This window comes from Panthera onca, chromosome C1 (assembly GCF_046562875.1).
Source record: "Panthera onca isolate mPanOnc1 chromosome C1, mPanOnc1 haplotype 2, whole genome shotgun sequence".
Lineage (NCBI taxonomy): Eukaryota > Metazoa > Chordata > Mammalia > Carnivora > Felidae > Panthera > Panthera onca.
Window position 1 is genome coordinate 129,680,382 of NC_138346.1, and position 21,168 is coordinate 129,701,549.

General features: G+C 38.2%; 1 protein-coding gene across 2 annotated transcripts in view; it reads left to right on the forward strand.

Annotated features, from left to right (window-relative positions):
- The window catches only part of VAV3 (vav guanine nucleotide exchange factor 3), a 362,968-nt gene that overhangs the window by 76,481 nt on the left and 265,319 nt on the right, over nucleotides 1-21,168 (forward strand). The window contains exons 1-4 of one of the 2 annotated variants that reach the window (XM_060625200.3): nucleotides 54-605; nucleotides 1,098-1,385; nucleotides 4,884-5,024; nucleotides 7,331-7,447. In XM_060625200.3, coding sequence (XP_060481183.1) covers nucleotides 7,388-7,447 — 60 coding nt within the window. In that variant the 5' untranslated portion in view covers nucleotides 54-605; nucleotides 1,098-1,385; nucleotides 4,884-5,024; nucleotides 7,331-7,387. Of the gene's footprint in view, nucleotides 1-53; nucleotides 606-1,097; nucleotides 1,386-4,883; nucleotides 5,025-7,330; nucleotides 7,448-21,168 lie in introns of those variants that run through there. The other variant, XM_060625198.3, reaches the window with a different exon arrangement.

Consider the following 21,168-nt stretch of genomic DNA (forward strand, 5'->3'; position numbering starts at 1 on the left):
GTGATGATGCCCCTTCTGGTGGGATCCACTGACTCAGAAGAAAAAAGGACAAAGTCCCCATAACATTTTTTTTTTCATTTTTTTCCTTTTCTTTTGTTCTTTTCTTTCCAAAATATGTAGATTTTAGCTCTAATTTCTAATTTTAAAAGACCGATATAGAGGGAGAGAGAAGATATGGTTAAAGGGACAGAAATGCAAAAAATTCCAATAAGAGAGAAACTTGATTTATTACTACTTCCCTTCCATGCCCTCCTGCCTACTAGTTCTGCAAAGGATGATTGATGCTTTGGAAAGGGATGGAGTTAGTATGACAGGGGTACTAGGTGGATGTTGATAAAGTCTAAGATGAGTAGTGAGCTGAAATAAGTAGATAAAACTCTTCTTGTACATTGATGTTTGTAAACAGGCTTCATCAGAATCTCTACTGTGCCTTTCAGAACTGTCTATCAGCTCATTAATGGCCACCCAGAATTCGAATTATGGCAAACTCTCAAATTCAGTCTCTCCTTCAAATGGAATAATGAGTGTCCCATCAAGAATGAGACCCTGAGAACTACTTTGTTCATCAGGCGGCTTGGCTGCTGGTGGTCCTTGTGAAAATTGCAGTAAGTCAGCAAGTGTACATGGCTGTGAAGCTATATTAGAAATCATCTTTCCTACAGATACTGTTTTTAGGTTGGGATTGAAATAGCTCATTTCACAATAAGCTGTGGAGGTTTTTCCTGTAATGTAGTGTCAGTTAACATAATGAGCCCATTTTTTTGCTAACAGTTTTAGAGAAGTAGATGCTTAGTTTTTCAAATAAAAAGGGGAAACGATCCTGCTTGTTTTCATATCATTGAGAAAGTCAAAATGGCTCTTATACCCTTAGAGAAAAAGGCAACAATACACCTTATAAAAGGAGTAGAGGGAAGAGAAAGATTGTCTCAGAGCTTTATAGTGAATTTTCGCAGTCTGACCTTTAAATGTTTTCTTTTTGGAGCATCAGTATTGCTAGCGTTGAAGTGGTCATGTCTTATGAAATATTACCTAATCTAGAGAGCTCTGTATAATTTTAGGATGTCTTAGACCTTGATGGTGTTAAAATTTCTTTAAAGGTTACCTGCATCTACTGAGTGCTTTTCTACCATTTTAATTCTTCAACTTGTAAAAAACAACAACAAAAACAAGCTGTGTTTCTGAAGGGGCAGAGAAGGTGATCATGGTGTTGAAGACTGGTGGCTGTGCTGTTAGAATATGTCACTTATCACCGGGTATGCCAGAGATGCTGCCTAGCTCCTCTGTCATTACTGGGTCTTTCCATATGTGAAGACAAGAGTTAATTGTCTGCATCTGTGGCTCCTTTTCACATGCCTTGTCCCCCAAGTGCTACGCTAACATTTTCGGTGAGTGTCTCCACTGAGTGTGTGCAGTGCCCAAGACAGCTATGGATACAATTCCTCGTTCTTCTCTTTTCTCTCCCACTCTCCCAACCCCACACATACTCAATCAATTACTGGGTATTTGCTTTCCATATTACTTCCTAGAGTTCTTTCCATTCTACCTTCTACCATCCTACTCCAGATCACCATAATCTTTTTGTTAAATTAAAATGGCAGCATCCTAACTGTCCTGTCTTGCCTACTTAATCCATCTCTAATAAAGAGAAAAGAAAACATTTGACTCTGTACACTGTAAAGGGAGCTAGTATAATACAATAGTTAAGGATGTGGGCTCTGTAGCAAGAATATCTGTTTGATTCATGACTCTATTACTTTGACAAATGCAGTTATATAAACTTGAGTAAACAAAGTATATATAAAAGAAAAAAAAAACCTCGATTGAGTTGTCATGAGGATTAAATGACATACATTAGTATAGAGCTTGGTACATAGTGAACACTCAGAGATTACCGTACTCATGAAATGCAAGCTGAGTGTTCTGCTCTTCTGTTAAAAACCCTTGAACCTCACCACGTTTTCTAGGATAAAGCCACATCCCTTTGGCATGCCTTGAAAACCTAGGCTCCCCTCTCTAGCCTCACTCTCACTGCTGCCCTCCAGAGAGTTGTGTCCATTCGCTACCACTTACCGTGCCCCCAGCAGTCCATGCCTTGTCTTGTGCTCATGCACATGCTGTGCCATTTATTTGGCACTCCCTTGTACCCCAAATCTGATGACTTCCTTTCTCCTTCGTGAACATCAACCATTCTTCCTGTTTTTGTGGCTCTCATCCTTCAGTTCTCTTTTCACCTGTCACTTATTCCAGAAAGCTGTCTCTGATACTCCAGGACTCCCAAAGAACCTTTGAATGCTTTCCTCATGGCAGTGGCCACATACCGTGTAATTGTGCATCCACTGGTCTGAATACTCTGGCTGACCAGGATAAGTCTTCTGCAGGCAGTTTGGGTCCTGCTTGCTTTTTTCTAGTACCTAGTCCTTAGAAGTTTCATTCCATTAACATGTGTTTAATAAGTAAAAAAAAAAAAAAATCAGTATCCAGCTGGAAGTATGTTTTATGAAATTTTATGATGCCTTGTATATAATCTGTACCTCAGTAACATTTGTTAGGTGAGAAGATGATTTTTAGACTTGTGTGTATCTTTAATTTTGGTAACTATCTTGTGTGGATACATTTAATATTTTAAAAATCCTGAAGTTATTTAAAATTCTGATTTTTAAAATTTGAATCCTAAATTCTAAACACTCATAAAGTTATCTCATATAAATAAAATGATTTAACAAAGTTGTATAATTTTTTATCAAACATGGGGTTTGATTAGGAAATGAGATGTTTTTGTCCTTGTGTATCAAACCATCTCTGAAGGCAGAATGTTTTAAACTACTGCGGATGATACCAAGGACTATCAGATGGCTGCTAATCTGAAAGAATTTGTAAACTGGGGAGAAAAGCACTTATACTGAAATAATAGTGTTAAAACCCCAGTCACATCTCTAAGCATGAAACAAGGTCATGTGTTCATCAGTCATCTAAAATAAATTGAAATTTCATCTTAACAGAGTAAGATAAGGGCTGACTTATTAAATTTAACTCTGTTGTAAGTGATAGATTGCTTAAGCAAAGGGTAGAGTTATTGGTCTATTTGCTAAAATTGGCCCACATAATCTGGGAGCAGCCTGGTGCTCAGACTTTGGTTTCTAAATACCATGTACCATATAAGTGGAAATGGATTTGCTTGGAGAAATGGCTAACTCCAGAACTGGAGCAAAGAACATATGATGTAGATTTGGGGCAATTTGATATAAGAAAATGAAGAAAATGGTGTTCTTTTAAAAAGGACACTGGAACAAGTTTGAAGGAACCCCAAAATGGACAAACTTGGGACAATATGAACATCAGAAAAAAATGACTATTGATTATTATACAAGCAAAGAAGAGGGGTCTGGGAGGAAGGGCAGCAAAAGCTTTTTTTTTTTTTTTTTTTTTTTTTTGGTAAGAATATCAGCTAATAATTAAGGAAGGAATGATGGAATTAGAAAAAAAACACTATTTTGCAGTCCCAAATGGAATAATCAAAGCAAGGGTTATTAGTGGATGGTAAATCATGGTGAAAAATTATTGGGAAATTGGACAGCTGAATAGTACCAAATTATCATTTGGTACTATTTTTATTGATATAAAAGGGGACATTTACCTTTACAATAGATGTGGCAGAAACCGTCTTAACCAAGCAATCAAACTTAGCATCAACAGTAATTGTTTAACTTTTTGTATCTTTAGAGGTTATGAAATAAGAAGTTCACAGTATGAAGTATTTTTGCCAGAGCTGTTTAATTTGTATCTAGATTCAGCTTTTGGTTCACTGGAAATACACAACATTAAGGGACAGGTTTAATGATATCATGAGGAAGTAGTAAGACAAATCCAAAATGTGGGACATTCTATAAGACAACTCGTCTGGAATCTTCAAAAAGTCAATGTGTTAAAAATAGAGCAGGATATCTCAATTAAAAGATACTGCAAAAAATAAAACAACCAAATGCAACAGGTAAATTTTAATGAGATCCTAGACTGGAGTGGGGATAGCATAAAGAGACATAGTGTGGGCAGTTGAGGAAATTAGAATATGAAAAAGATATTAGATAATTTTCCTACATACCTACAATACTATTACCACATCTAAGTAAATTAACAATTCTATATTATCTTTATTCCTAGGAAATGCATGTTGAGTTATTTAGGAGTGAACTGCGATGTCTGTAACCTGCTTCAGCAGTATACGTTTTATAAGTAAATAAAGTGTTGGCATAGAAAAACATAGATATGGCAGTATGTTCCAGTTGAGTAGATGGAATGTTCATTGTACTATTTTTTCAACATTTCTTTTGGTTTGAAATTTTAAAGAATCGACTGGAAAAAGAACAAGTTCAGCATGATGAAAACAAAGCCCAAGTCTTGGGAATGTCAGGCAAGCTGTCAGTCCCAGGGCTTCTGCAATAGTGTTAAGGCCCACTTCTCCATCCTTCAACTTTGTTCCTGTGCCTGCATAGAGCTGAACACCCATGAACATGAGAAGTGTGATCCTAGTGTTATTAGCCCAACTTTGGATAGCTGTGAAAATCTCCAGATAAGATTAATAGAGGAGTTTGAGGGCAGAACCTTGTGTACTCATTTTCAGCATTTCCAGTGTCTGGAATGTTGTGGGCATTCAAAAACTGTTGACTGAAAAGATACCTACAGGGAAGACCACATTTGAAGATTGCCTAGAAAAGTGAGAGCATGCCAGTGACCTTTATCCAAATCCGCTAAATATTTGTGGAGTTTAATAGAACTGAACTAGTTAAGGGGCAAATAAGATTAAGGTTGGTTCCAGAAGTAAGGGAACCTACTTTTACATCTGTGTGTATTATGTATGCAATAATGACTACATTTTTTTTTTTAAGTTTCAGAAACAATATTGCTTTTCTGAGTTACTAATGAAAACACTTGAGTGGAAGTCTACTGTAGTTTTTCCCACACAGGGGGACATCTGAGTTTGGTGAGAAATCTTCAGAGGTTGGCATGTGCAATTATGCTTCTCCTTGGTGAGCTATGAGTTGGGCACTTAATTATGTAAAAAATATTGTAAGAGAGCAGTTGCATAATCCCCAAGAGAGTAATTATTGTCTATCTTGGCAGAATGCGAGACTCTTTTAATCTGTAAATAAGCAATCCTATGTGGAAGAGCTACATGTAGAGTGATGCTGTGTTGTAAAGGTCTCTTATGAATTTTTTAAAGTGAAAGTGGAAGCTCCATATGCTGATTGGCCTCTGCCTTTGTGCTTCAAAGGGTTGATGATGCTTCCCCTGTGGTTTTAACCCCTCCTGAAATATTTAAGCCTCTGAGAAGGATTCCTGTAAATTGTCAAACTGCATCTGAGTTAAGCCTGTGAAAAGTCTGAATATTTCAAATACAGAGGAAGTAAAGTGTTCTTTCTGTAAAGTAAAAAAACCGATATGAAAAACAAAACAACAAAATAATACATTGACAGTGCTTAAGGAATGCTTGAATTAGCTAATGGGTTTCTCGCGTATTGGAGGATAGTAGTCTTATGAGCTGCAATGGCACACATAAAAATATTTTTAAAAAGTAAGTTGCTTTCAGTGTATGTGTGTACTTTGGTGGGTCTGAGTCTTTTGGATACTGAAAGTAAATTCTGGTTTTAAAATTGTTGACAGATCTGCCTTCTCTCTTGTTCTTCCTATTAGTGTTGATGAACTGTGCATGTTCTTTTCCAAAGTTGACTTTTCCAGTTGAGCAGCGGAGTCCCCACTCCCACCCCTTTGCCTACTCAAGGACCTCATTCTGGGTGACTCTCCTTCTCTCTTGCATGACCAACTTTTCCCTCTCTACCAAGTTATTCCCATCAAAATAAAAACATGTAACAGCTTCCATTGTTTTTAAAAAGCCCTTCCTTGACTTCTCTGACTACATCCTCAATGCTCTTTCCCCTTTGCAGCAAACTCAAGAGTCTATCTTCTATATTCTGTTTTCACTTCCTCTCTTCCCATTGTCTCTTAAACCTTTTCCAAGCTCCCCAGTCGACATGGAACCTGCTTTTGTGAAGGTGTACCTGTGACCTTCACACAGCCAGGTTCCATGGACAGCACTTGGTCAAATCTTACTATCAGCAGCTAACAGTTTATCAGTCCTTCGTTCTAGAAACACTTTCTATACTTGAGTTAGGGAAAACCTATTCTGGTTTTCCCTTCCTCACCAGTCACTTGTGCTCAGCCTTTTGGTGGGCTCTTTTCCTGATCTCATAGGATTACTCAGTCCCAGGTCCTCTCCCCTCTTCTGCTTTCTCCCGAAGTCATATCTGGCATTATCATGGTTAAAAATCTTCTGTATACTCTAAAGACTCCCACATTTATATCTGGAGTACATACCTGTACCCCGGACTACAGACTTGTCTGTCTAGTTGCCTGCTGCCCCACATCCCATTGGATGACTAATGGGTGTCTCAAATTTAGCATTGTCAAAATGAAACACCTGGTCTTCTCACAGTTGTCTCTTACCTGGTTATTGCAATAGCTTCCTATCTGCTTTTCATGTCTCCATCTTTGCTCCAGCCCCTTTCAGTCTATATTAAAAACAACAGCTTGAAAGACCCCTAATAAAACATCAGATCATATCCCTCCTCTGCCCCAAGCCCTTCAATGACTTCTGTCCTGGTCAGCATAAAAGCTGGTCCAACAAGTTCCTTTCGTCATCTGACCCCATTACCTTTCTAGCTCATCTCCTACCTTTCTCCCTGTCACCCACTCTGCTCCAGCCACACTAGTCCCTTCCTTAGACATACATCAGACACTTTTGCCTCAGGGCTTTAGCATGGAATGATACTGGAATGACCTGTCCTGTACTTCTGCGTGGCTTGCTCCTTCACCACTTTCAAATCTCTGCTTATCTGCCCTCTTCCCACTGATACCTTCTCTAACCATCCATTTAAATGCCCCCCCCACCCCCCACCCCATCCCCATCAGTGCATCCTGTCCCTCTTCCTGGCTTTTTCTCCATTGCACTTACCATCACATGAAAATAAAATATTTACTTTTTTGTTTTTGTTGCTGAATTTTCTTTCTTTCTTTTTTTAATCTGTCTGCTCTTACTAGAATGTAAGGTTCCCAAGGGAAGAAATTTTGTCAACCTTCTTCATAGCTGTGCCACCTGTGCCTATGAAAATAGGTACACAAATATTGCTGAAGGATTAATTGAAAAGCAACCTCAAAAGTTGATTGACTTTTTTCCTTGTCAACTTTTTTTTTTTTTTTAAAGCATTCTGGGTAGATAGAGGATATAGAGCATTCAGAATGATTCACTGTATACTAATAGCTATTTCCCATTCCTCAGTTTCTCTGTTTGAAGAACATAAGGACATTTCTCACGGCCTGTTGCGAGACATTTGGAATGAGAAAGAGTGAACTCTTTGAAGCATTTGACCTGTTTGATGTTCGTGACTTTGGAAAGGTAATTACATTTCTTTTTTTATGTATTAATTTTTTTTTAGTGGGGAACATCTTATCTAATACTTGTAATTTCTTGTTGAAGTAGGACATGTGACTTAAGTGGGCTAGGTATGTGCATTAGGTAGTTAAACTTCACAGGTAAATGACTTAGCAAAAAAAAAAAAAAAAAGCAAATAACAACATTGTCCAAATGAGAATTATTTTTCATTTAAAGCAGTATAAGGAGAGTCTTTTATCCAGAAGTAACCTGTTGGCTATTTCAGAGGGCAGGATTACTCTTTTACATGCGACAGATAGTAGGAACAGTATTTTTTCCCCTCTGGTCTTTTCTATATCTGAGAGGCACCTAAGTTTTGGAGGTTGAGAATGTTCTGCTGTCCCTCTCCCTATTTTGACCCTTGGGCAAGTGTTGGGGGAGACATGAATCCGAAATGTTTGAGATTGTCAAGTAGTTCTATTGTTTGGATTTCAGTGTATACATGTTAGATTGTTGGACTTCAGTGATGTTTGCTACATGTAAATTGTTACGATGTTTGGTATTATCTGTATGTATACTAAACGCTTGTATGTAGTAGGTGAGAGATTATTCTTTCAAAAGTTATGGATATTAATTTCAAAGTGATTGGACATAAAGTTAAACTTTGACATGTCAGAAGCCATAAAGAGCCATAATTAAGGTGACTTTATTTTTGCTCCTGCTGACATAATTGTATTATGAAAATAAGCAAATAGAAAGGGAGATAACTAAATGGAACTGAGAAGTTTGCCCTTGCTCTTATAATTCAGGTGCTAGTATTTCATCAGAAGGCTCTTTGACAGTGACACTTCATTTTGTTTCTAAGATGTAATATTTTGGTTATGAAATGAAAACCAAGCAATGGATTGGTTTGCTTGACCATGGGAATAAATAGCACAAACTTGAAACAGACTCATAAGAAATTTGATGCTGAAATCTGATGCAAGTACGGGGAAGCCATCGTGCCCAGGAAGAGAGAAGCCTTGGCTTCTTGACTCAGAGTCACTTGGTCATCTTCTGGAAGTCACACTCATCAGACTGTCAGCCTCGAAGCCTATACAAAATGAAATGGGTGTAAGACTGGTTTCTAAGATTCCTTTTTCCTTGGGCAAGCTGTGATTTAACTCTTTTGAGGTCCAAAAATGTGATGGAGGATAGCATGGTAACAAATCAAATGAAAACCAATCCTTCCGGTGGAGAGATTGGTAGCACATTTGTCTAAGGCCATGATGTGAAGCCTTGAAGACAAAGAGGAATCAGCTAGAATCCTAGGTAAGGTGGATAGTCCTTTAAGTTTTTGGCCCTAAAAAAAGTCTTAATAGCCTAAAAACAGATTTCCTTTATTATTTGACCCTTCCCCCTACTTTTAAAAAGTCTTCTTTGATTTTTCTTTTCTTTTCACTGTCTGTTGGGGAAATGAAAAATGAAAATGAATTAGGGAAATTAAAAATGAAAAAAAAAAGTCTAGGTTTTTTTAAAGTTTTTTAAGGAGCTCTTCACTTTTCATTCATATTTTCAAGAAATGGTGTGGACAAAGATTAGGACATCATCTAAATTCTTTGGAAATACATGGCCTTGTTCTAGTGGAATGCCACTATGTGCTTCCATAATGGAAGCTTTGTAGGAGCTGAGAAATTAAAGAGTTAATTATAAAGGAGTAAACTGTGTGCTTCTCAAGGGTAAATGTATTTATGGCTACTTAAAATATTTTGAAAGTGATAAATTTGAAGCAGAGTTGAACTTGAGGATGTCATTGAGAACTTGATCCTGTACTTACCACTTTAAAATCATACATTTTTGCTGCCAAGACCGGTGCAGTGTCCAAACTACATTTGACTTAAACCAGTGAAAGTTAAAGAATTTAGGATGCTGGGCCATAATTTATCAGGGTTACTACTATTAAACATTATTACTCTAAGCAAAAACATCAATACTATCACTCAATGAAAACTTTGGAGATAACTTCTATCTTTTCAATCTTTATATATGTGTACACACACACACACACACACACACACACACACACACACGAATCCTCATACCTGCCCTCTGACATGCAAGTTCTGTTCAAATTACATATGTAGTAGAGATTGGAACAATGGTTTGAACCCAGATCTGACTGATTCTCACTGCTACCATCGTGCAACATTCACATAGCAGGTTCCAGTGCTTTGTACATACTGGCTCAATCTTCGTATCAATCCTGCCAGGTAGCTATCATTATCATCCATATTTTAATTTTTAAGTTTAAAAAATGTGAATAAGGTGTTAGAGACCAAATAATTTCTGGAATTGTGATGATAAATTTTAACAGGATGTAGACAGGTTAGTTTATTTTTCTTCATTCCTTAGGATTTAATTAAATTTTCGATTAACCTAAAAAGAAAATATCCTTATATGTATGCTCCCCTGTCTGCCTCAATTCATATAAATAGTGAATCTAGGATTCCTATATATTTGACACCTTTTTGCCTAGGAATATATTAATTGTAATAATAGTATCTAAGGTTTTTATAGCATTTTGAAACTTTGAGTGTGCTTCATATCTGGACCTCATCTGATTCTCATGATAGTCTTAGGAAGGAAGCAAGCAAATATTCCAAATAAGAAAACCAAGAGATGGAGGTTTAACAGCAATTTAAAGGTTTCCTTGGTTGGGGACAGAGCAGGATCTGTATCTATATCAGGTCTTCTGACCTCTTAGCCCTTTGTTTTTCTTGGCTACTGTCTATGTTTGGGTCTTGCTGCTATGTGAATGCTCAGGGAGAAGGATGAACTCATGGGAGAAAACGAAGAGACAATATGAGATTAAAAAGTACAAGTGATCTGTGACTTGGAATCTAATTACACTTTTATTTTTTTTATGAAAGAGAGGAAAAATTTAGGATACTGCATGAGTTGCAGTATAATGCTGGTTGAAATTAAGAACTCTACCTTTACAAATGTTTGACCGATTCATGTCTCTAGCCATGTAGTCAGTTTTGAGCTAACCCTCCCTCCCTTCCCTGTGGTGTAGTCTGCTCCCTAATCTTTATCTTAGTTCTCCCTTGGTTCTGAGTTCAGGAACTCTACCCTAAATCATAGGCTTTGATATGGATAGGTTTTCTTTTGGAAATTAGCCAAATCCTGGGAAAACTAAAGGAATGCATGACATTAAAAAGTACAAGTGATCTGTCACTTGACATCTAATTATACTTTATCTTTAGAAAGAGAGGAAAGATGTTTAGCATACTGTAGGTGTTAACGAAAATGAATGAAAGTTTTTCTCTTAGTTTTTGAGATAGTGAAGAACACAAATATTTTGGGCACTCTAGATGGGCTTAACGATAATTTTGCCTTTCAGCATTACCTTTAATTCCTAGTATTGAGTGCTTTACCCAATGTTAACATAATATCCATTTCACTTCAAACTCATATGTCAACAAAAGAATAGTTATGAACATTTCCTATAATTTGATTTTTTTTTAAATTAAATCTCACAAGGATGGGGATGAATTTAGTAAGTTGACTTAGTAAGTTTACTTTCTTTTAAAGAAGATTGATCTTTTTCTGACTTTATAATAACAAAAAAGTAATCTTAGTTGGCTTCTTTTTTAAGTATTGTAATAAAGAACTTCTTTACCTAGAAAATTAAAGGTTACTAATTAAAATACTTTTTACATTGCAGCAGGATCTGTAAATTTGCTCATTTCCATGCTGTATATAAATTATTCTTGTATTCCTCTGTGCAGACTGTCGTGTTCTGATAACAATTTTGCTGTTTGGAAATGTTTCCTACTGAGCTGTCTGTTGGCACATTTATAGTGCGGAAGTACATGGGATTTTTCTTGAATGAGACCATTTCTAGTGAGTAATAGAAATCCTGTTGCTGCTGTTGTCCAGATGAGTGATGAAGTCAGCTTCTTCCTTTGGTTGTTCTGGGTGATATAAGGGCCTGCTTCTTGCTACCAACGAACTTCGCATCTGTTGTTTCAAGCTTTGTTAAACACCTTTCAAGCGTAAGGTGCTGTGTTTTCTTGAATTAAAGAGAATCACACCCGGCTAAAGGTAGTTCTAGCTGCTTTTAGTAGCAGTAGGGTAGTAGCAATGTGTTAAGGTTCAGGGCATGTATGGTCAAAAGGGAGTTCAATACATTGGGAGTAGGGGCAGGTCAGGGATACAGGTAAGACCATTATTGAGAGGTCATTTTGTGTTTGGGTTAAGAATATGGTTTCTGAGTTGGATCTTGGTTTGAGTTCTGGTTATACTCCTTACTAGTATGTCATCTAAGACAAGTTATACTTAACCTCATTGAGTTTCAGTTTCCTCATCTATAAATTGAAGTTAAGAGAGATAATATATATAAAGTGCTTAACAGAGTATCTAGATTTAAAGTATGTACTTGTAAATACTAGCTGTTACTACTCTTACTGTTACCAGTATTACAACTGTCATTACTAGTGTTAATTGGTTTCCAATTCAGTGGTAGGCATAGGGGTTGAATTTTGAATTGAGTTTAAGAATTAATGACATTGCGGGGGCAAGATGAAGAAATAAACTTTGTTTTTTCTAATGTAGCATAGCATTGGTCTGTTTTATCCTGTCCTTGTCCCTTCTTCTGTGGGCTTGCATCTCCTTTGAGAAACCACCCTTTTCCAGTCACATAGTTTGGATGGTTTGGTCAGTGAGAATATCCCATCCCTTTGGCCAGAGGGAAAGGTTCGGGGATGGGGCAGATCACTCATTTGGGACCCAGATGATGTGTTGAGACATTTGTAGGGGCAATTCTATTGTGATCTCCTCCAGCTATTATGAGGCGTGGGGTAGCCACAGCCATCTGGGTACCACGTGGAGTTTCAAAACAGATCAAGTTTAGAGGGAGCAGAGCTGAGGAGAATCCCACATGTGAGGCTGGAATCATGCTGTGCCCAAAGACAAATACATATATCTCTGGATTTTTTCCATGACATGAGCCAGTATATTCTTCCTCTTTTCTTCAAGCCAGTTTGCCTTAGATTTCTCTCACTTTTGGTTGAGAGAACTAAGTGATTGACCTGGTTTTGTCTGTCCATTTATTTCAGTTGTGTAGATAAGTTAACTTTTCTTCTCTTACCAAAATCTACACAACTTGCACACCATATGGTAGCCTCTACGTGTTTTATCATATATAGAAAAGGAGGTATGAGGACAGAATCCCAGAACATCTGTTTTGCAGCATGTAAATAAGTAGAAGTATGGTCCCAGCTTTGTGTTAAATGCTTTCTGTTCCTTTCCATTGACTCAAGCAGTATTCCTAGATCTTCAGGTTTAGAAGAGACTCTCAAAGTCATCAGAAATTCTTCTCCAGTTTATCTGTGCTGTATGGTATCAGGTGGTCATTCATGCCTCTGCAGACTGGGAGCTCACTTCCTCCTGAGGCCCCCAGCTGTATTTATGTGTTGGGACATACAGAAAGATTTAAAGATGACCTTAAAACCACAGGGTAGAAAGGACTAAACAAGGCCAACACATTCATCTGGGGATTAGTAGGGCTTGGAGATACTCATTGATTTGGATAAAATGGTCCAAGAAGTCAGAAAACCCTACAGGATTCTATGTGCCCTCTAAGTTTTTTACTTTACTCCTCTGACCTTGGATTCCTCATCTATAAATAGGATAATAATTTCTACCATACAGAATTATTATGAAAACAGAGTTCATTTATGTAAAATGCCTGGCATATTGCCTAATAAATAATTGAATGAACAAGTAGATTGAGTATGGAACCAGTAGTTTGGGTAGATACAGATCATTCAGGGTTCTGAATGTGGATATGTGTAAAGTCCAAAAGAGGATTCTAGGGGTATTTTTTGAAAGTTTATTTGGTTTGATACTTTTCTGGCTCAGATTATTAAGAAAGTTATAATGCGCATGTGTGTGTGCATGTATGCACACAAATGGTTATTTATACCTTATGTTTTCCTAGTTTTTTTGGTAAGAATACGTTTAACTTTGTGCATATGCACACATGCGCGTGCAGAGATTAGTTGAGAGATCTGCAGTGAAACTTTCCCTGAAGGTAGTTGATACCTTAACACTCATTAAATGCCCCTCCCCCACATAAACCAAATTAGCAGCAGCTACATCAGATTCAAGATAGAAACGGTTGAGTTCTTCACCTTAAATACATGGCCATTTAAAAATGAACTTGCTGAGAAAACCGAGGGGTATATGGTTAACTTAATGTTGAAAAAATGTTGTCTGTGTCATGGAAATTCACAACAGTCTGTACCATCTCCACTAAGAGGCATTAGTGTGTGTCCCCCACCGCCAACAGTTTATTAGCACCTGCTATCAAGCTGCCTTGACATTGTGAGCTCAAATTTCTGGCCCATCTGTAATGCCTTATCATCTTCTGAGAGTATTTGCATGGTTGTATCCTATAGTTTGTGTGTTTTCACTTTTTCATCCTTTTTAGCCTAACATGTTTACCTCAGGGTGTATGTTAAAAGGTTCAAGGACCTCTTCCTGCCTAGCCTGTGCTGTTAGCCCAGGCTAGCCTCTCAGCACTTTTACCTGGATGCTGGCTAAGCTCCATGTTCTCATCCCTGCTTACAGTCCTTGTGGGTGCTGGGGAGCTTACCCTCTGAAGCACCACATACATCCCAACACAGCAATACTGGAGGACCTGTAATTGGTTTCCTACTACCTATGCATCTCCTTGGAACTTTACCTGGTTTTCCCGGTCACAAGAAAACCCTCCCTACCAAAGATGCGTGAGCCTCACTTGGGTCTGGGTAGCTTCAGAGATCTCATGTTGGCGTGGTTTGAAAAATTCATATTGGCTTGTGCACGTGCACTGATCAACAACTGGAAACATTTTTCAAAGATCTGTATGTAACTAAGATGAATTATCTTGGCACATAAACATAATTTCTCTTTTTGAACTCCCACTCTTGAGAAGTTTGACAGTGCTCGAAGTATCTCTCGTCCCAAATTATTCAAGTCTTTGGGACTTTTGCAGTCATAGAGCCCTAATCAGCCTTGGTTCAAAATACCAGAAGGAGCTCAACATCTGTCCAGTGGATGGTTGGCCAGCATGGTTCTATTGAAGACTGGTCCCAAGGGCTTCTTCAGTAGCTCTTGTTCTCTGATGCTGGCATGCTACTGTAGGTCCAGTGTCACTCAACCAGGCACTACCAACACCCCCCCCCCCCCCCCCCCCCCACACACACACCAAATTTTAGCCTCTGCATTGAACCTGGTCAGGCCACATTTCCCAGTTTTAGCAGTGAATGCTGTTCAGAAGCTCATGGAATACTTTCCAGCCAGGAGGCTTGAGTTAAAGCCTCCTTATTCAGCCTTTACAGAGGTACTAACTTCAACCTGATAAAGCAGCATTTGGAATCTCTGGTTCCTTTCCTTCAAGAAGGCCCTGGATTTGTCCTGCAAAATCAGCCAGCTTCCAGCCTAGAGCAGGCTAGCCTATCAGGGCTAGTGTGAGGAGTCAACCTCTGTCAGCCCACAAAGGCCTTCTTTACTTTCTCCCCCTTGAGCAGTGGGTGGTTTGCTTGTATTTACATAACTAAGGGAGAGCTTTCCAGTGATTCCTTCCTGAACAAAGAAAGCTTGTTCAAGACCTCCATTTGTGTCTCCTTAAGCCTAGAAGGAGGGAACAGCTTCTGGCCTTCCCTAATGTGTCTGTCTGGTTGGCTCTTAATACAATTTCTACATCATTAGCAGTATTCTTTTTTTGTCTTTTTACAGAGCTGACCTTTTTAGCAACCTCTACATCTATTTCAGTCTGTTTGCCAGTATATTTCACAGGGTACTTAATGCCAGGCAGATTTTCCCATTTTTACGGCACCTCAAAGAACTCTGGTACCTGAGACATGCAGGATCATTCTTTACACCTTAGTGATTTTTCAAGTTCTTTTTCTTTTCCTTCTTTTTCTTTTTGTCTGCTGATTGTTTTTGAGCCGGTTCAAAAACACTCTGCACTGCTCTCCAACCTTAGTACAGTTGAAAATTCCTAGAATAGCATTTCCCAAAGAACCCCATTGTCTTGAGAAATATTAATAGATAGCATGGGAAAAATATTCTTGTACAAATACATTTGTTAAACTGCATATTCTCTATGGGATATGGTATAGTAGAGGCACTGATGAGTCCTGCAGTGAGGAAAATAGTTATGGTTTTGCTTAAATCTAGGGTTTCTAAAACTTGTATATAAGTATTTAGATATCACACAATCTCTTCAAACTCACTATGTATAAAATTGAACTAGTCTTTTTTTTTCTTCACCCATTTCTATTTGGGTAAAGCTATTCCTTTATTCACACTGCCAGGGACTAAAGTTACAAATGCCTCTGTTACGGCCCTTGTCACTGGAGTTATTTTAACTTCTAAGCTTAGAAGCTTCTGAGCTTCTAAATAGCTCCCTACCTTCAGGTTTGAACCACTCCAGATTTTACTTTCAGAGTAATCATAACAAAAAATGCAGAACTGATCATTTTACTCTTAGGTTTAAAACTTGACAGTGGATTGCTGTTGCTTACAAGAGAATAAAGTCCAAACCCTTTTACAGGTCACACAAGGTTATTTGCGATCAGACCCCTTGTCTGCCTTTCTAACCTTATTTCTTGCTTTCCTACTTCTATTACCCACCTTGCCTCAGTCACATGAAATCACTAAAGTCCTCATCACTCTCCAGTTAATACTTATTAATATTGTTTCCTTTGTCTAGAGTGCTCTTTCCTCCCCATATCCCTTACCCCTAGTCTTTAGTGACTTATTTTAAGATTACACACAGAAATACACTGCTTGAAATCTGAGAATGGATGATTTATCCAGAGCTCTGTGTGTAGTCGATTCTTGGATATATTGAATACCCCCTGGGGCCTGACTTTGCTAATGTCTCTCTGCCTCTTTCTTCAGTTCCAGCTGAACCTTTGTGGTCCTCCTCTGTCCTGCAGAAATTTAACCTTGACACATTAAATCTGCTCTCTTCCTCAGCTCATTTTGAGACTTTGAGATCAAGTAAACCTGGTTTTCCCCCTCCCCTGTCCCCAGTTACCAATGTAGGAAAGTTACCCAACTTCCCAGGGACTTCATATAAAACAGCCCTAATGAGCTGTGGTGAGGAGTATGCATTTGATTCTCTGGTGGTTTGCACAGTTAGCACAGTGTGGGCCGTAGGCTCAGTGGTACCATCTCTTGAGCAATTCACCCATTATTTCTTCATTCTGCGAATGTTTGTGAGCTTATTCTGCCAGGCACTGCCAAGTGCTGCTTAATCAACATGGGCAGACAGTCTCCTGCCCTCGAGTTGCTATTTGAGTTCAGGAAACAAAACAAGTAAGGCATAAATAAACAAGACAATCACAACCAATGATAAGTACCATTGAGGAAATAAACAGTAGAATGATGAACTACTGGAGGAAGCCACTTTGGACAAGGTGGTAAGAAAAATCTCTTTGAAATCCCGGAGACCCAGTGAAGGCAGATATTAGTATTGGATATTTAATAAAAATTAAGTTTTAGGTAAGCATGCTTTAAATAGATTCTAACCCCACTTCTTCCAGCAGAACCCCTTGGAATAGTCCTTTAACCTAGTCTCTGCTTCATCAACTCTCAAATCTCTTCTGATTCTAAATTGTCACTTACTGGTAAAGGTAATAGGAGCACATTACATTTTATAAAGTAATGCTTTATTTTGATAATTCTTAGTTGTATAATCCTCTCTAAAAATACTTAGGCTTTTAGCCCAGGTCTATTCTATTTTCAGTAATATTGGCATTCCTTTAAAATCTTGAGAATATATAAAGATTTAACTGTACATATACACTTATATACATATGTAAAGGCATTATAAAGAGATGAAAGCATGTTAAAGAATGTTGCTTTGATTTTGCATCTTTACTTGGTAAAGTTAGGAGAACATTGGTTATCTAGAAGTGGGAATTTAGTTTGAGAACTGAAACTGAGCTTCTCTTTGCTGTGCCAAGGTTTCCTCCAAAGATGAACCTCAAATCTTTTGAGTGATAGTTTTTTTTTTCAATTCTACTATATTCTTAATATATATGTAAATAAGCACACAGGTACGGGTTTATAGATATATCAAGATTACTAGACATATCTACATACATACCATCTGTAGTAATTTATTTATTGTACCTTTTGTTTATAAGTATATGCATAAATGTAATTTATGATTTTTTTAACTTGCATGCATATAATTTAAGTACCATATAGCTGCATATTGTAATTCCTGTTACATGATGATCTATGTGAGCTTCATTATATCTTTGGTTAACCTTGTTTATGTATAAGCCTTTTTTTTTTCCTTCTAAGGCTTTTAAACCAAAGGTGTTTTTAATCCTCTCTTGAAGGAATGCACCATATTGCAGAAGGTATAAGTAATGAAATTATTGTAGTATAGCATGCTAAGTGCAATAATGGACAAATGAAAAGATGCTATGCAAGAGAAAGGGTTCCGCGGTTCCTAAATGTGGTTAAGGAAGGTGCCTCAGAGTTTATCCTTATGCTTAATCTAGACAAAAAAAACAAACAAACAATACAAAACCAGGAGGGGGTGCTGCTGCTGCTGCTGCTGCTGCTGCTGCTGGCTGTTGTTAAGAACTTACCAAGACCATGTCTTTGATACCATTTTACTTTATCCTCACAGCAACACTATAATGTTGGTATTTGTTTCCATTTGATGGCTGAAGAGACTGAAACTCAGAGTTAAAAAAACAAATCATAGTTTATAGATGATGCAGCATGGATCTGAGACAACTCCAGAGGTCATGTTCTTAATGGTCTTACTGCACTGCTTCCAAGCAGAAGTGGGAAAGAGCTTTCTGGATAGGGGGAAAGTCATATAGAAAGATACAGAAGGGGGGATCCATGTGGAATATTTGTGGTTCTTCAGAGAGTCCTGTAGCTTTATATGAGATGCAGTTGGGGTGAGCAGGACCTTGAGGTCCAGCAGAGATTGGGGCCAGGGTGTGTGGGCTCTGGGGTCTTGCAGGGTCTGCACTGATTCTGATGAAGGGCCAGAGAACAGTTCTTTTTTTTTAGTATATGTGCTGCCGAAGCGAGCACCAGAGAACAGTTCTTAACAGATAGACTTGAGATGACCCGTTGTGCACTTTGACCTAATCACTACCATGGAGGGGAGACTGTATAGGATTGTTGTAATGCCAGCAATTGGAAGGGCAGGTGAAAGGAAAGTGATGTGGCTGAAAACTATTGCAGACCTTTCCAGAGCGATGGCAAGAGAGGCCCAGAGTTTGAAAGCTTTTCACCATTTAGGAATTGACGTGACCGGTGAAAGAGCAAGCAGAGGGAAGAGAGAACATGGACTCCTGAGATTCTCCTGAGTGCCTGGAGGGGAAGTGGAGCTCACTGTAAGGGGAAATAATAGGGCAGCAGCAGGCACAACTTACAGTGTTTGTTTAGCATAAGAATCCTAATGGCATTTACACTCACTTTCTGTAGATATATTTTGCAACTTACTATGTCTTATTTTGCAAACATTTTTACTATATTTGATGTTAATTTTCCCTGTATTTCATTTTTGATGTCTTTTTGCATTTGCTGATTATCTAGTAGAGATTTGCTCTCTAGTAGAACACTTAAAAACTTTTTGGGGTTTAATTATTTAAAAAATAACTATAATACTTAAATTTTTGTAATAGTACACTTTTTAGGAGTATTTGTCTGTTCCAAGGCTATGACAGATATATGCTGACCAGTACACACATTCTTATTCCTATATTAGCTTCTGGCCCACATCCCATCTCAGCTGCGTCCAGGGATCCATAACCTCCTTAACCCTGTTATTATATTACCTTAAGGGGTAGGTTATCCAAGACATAAGCAATTCATTGAGTCTGATTTGCTTTTGGCAAACTGTTACTGTGAATGTGATGTTTGAGAAATCCACAAGGAGAATTAACTGGTTAACTCTAGTAGGTGATCTAATAGCCAACTTACTCTTCTGTACAAGCAGCAGTGGTGGAAAACTCTTGGTCTTGTGTGCTTCTACTGTTGTGCTTATGTATTTCCTATCAACGGGATCTTCTGGAAAAGAAGGATGGTATTTTCCATATTTATTCTCCCTGTTTTTTTAAATGACTTACGCACATCTGTGGCAATAAAAGAATGCTGGTGTTTGCATCCCATGCTCAGAGGAGTGGTAGGGAGGTAGCAGTGGATGAATGCTGTCATCTGCACAGGGTAGCAGAGGAAGTGCGTGTCAGGAGTGTTGTGAACACCAAACAGCTACAGGAAACAATACCTGGTAGTTGCTGCAGCTGTGTGGAGACCAGCCATGCAAGCTTCCTCTGGATAGAGTTTAGTTTCTGAGTTGCTTATTTTCCACCTAAAGCACCTATGTCTTTGGAGGACTGCCTTGGAGAAATATTAATTGATTATGGGCCTTTCTTTGGTTTGCCTCAATGCCCGTTATAATGCCCTTTGGCCAGTAAAAATCCTGCTGAATCAACATAATGTCCAAGGACTAACAGTGTCTGGACAAGCCAGGCACAGAGCCGACAAAAATCATTAGGTTGGAATGAATGAACGGCATTTATATCTTCCAGAATATTCCCCCTGGAACTGTGTGTGCCTGTGTGCACACAAGCAGTTTCACACTAAATGTGCTTGGTGACCCTAGGTATAGGCTTTACCTTGCTACTGTCCTCCTGTGTTTCTGTGTAAAGGATAGGAAGGATGATGCTTGCTGCTTCTGGATGGGGAGGTACCTTGTAGATCATTCCTGCCTTCAGGCTGTGTTTTTAAAGTAGCTGACTACTCATACTTCATCTTAGACAAAGTGATCATATAGAATGGTTGTTTTATGACATGGGAGGATATGTAGTACACCATTTTTATTGATCATTCTAAGTGAAGTTTGTTTTTTTCCTTTATTTTGAGAGAGAGTGCGTAAGCAGAGGAGGGGCAGAGAGAGGGAGAGGAAGAATCACAGGCTGACAGCACAGAGCCCGACGCAGGACTTGATCTCACAAACCACAAGATCATGACCTGAGCCAAAATCAAGAGTTGGATGCTTAACTGACTGAGCCACCCAGGCACCCCTAAGTCAGGTTTTGAAGACTGATTTCATTGGTTGTGTGGTTTGGGTAAAGTAATAATAAAAAAAAAAATGGATAGAAGGCCAGATTCAGGTTAGAATGAACTGTGTCCGCTTGTTATGTCTGTAAAGCTTAACCTTGCATTAGCAAAAATCACTGCTGATGTTCTTCCAATAGCCTATTAGTTTCTGGGGGTAAGCAGCAGAACACTGTGAACTTACTGACTTCCAGATAATAAAGGACAATTTCTTAGGGAGCTAGTAATTTAAAACTTCATGGCATTATAGTGAAACGAGTATAAAATACAGCAAAAGGATGGTATTAATTAGCATTGGTTTTCCAAAAAAAAAAAAAAAATTGCAGAGGACTTTTTATATTTGTTGTAACTTGGATTTGATCAATATACCCTCCCCACCCCCCCACCAAGACTTTCATAAGTGGATAGATCCTCATCTAGATAAATAAGCAATCAAACATATGTATCGTTTTTCCCACACTGTTTTGGGCTGATGACAGGACTCCCTTCTACAGTATTTGAAAGATTCCTGGTGATGGCACAGAAATTTCTGAATAGCAACCGTTTCAATTATGGATAATGAAATATTTAGAAGATCATCACTAATAATAAATCATAATCTGTCTTCCTAA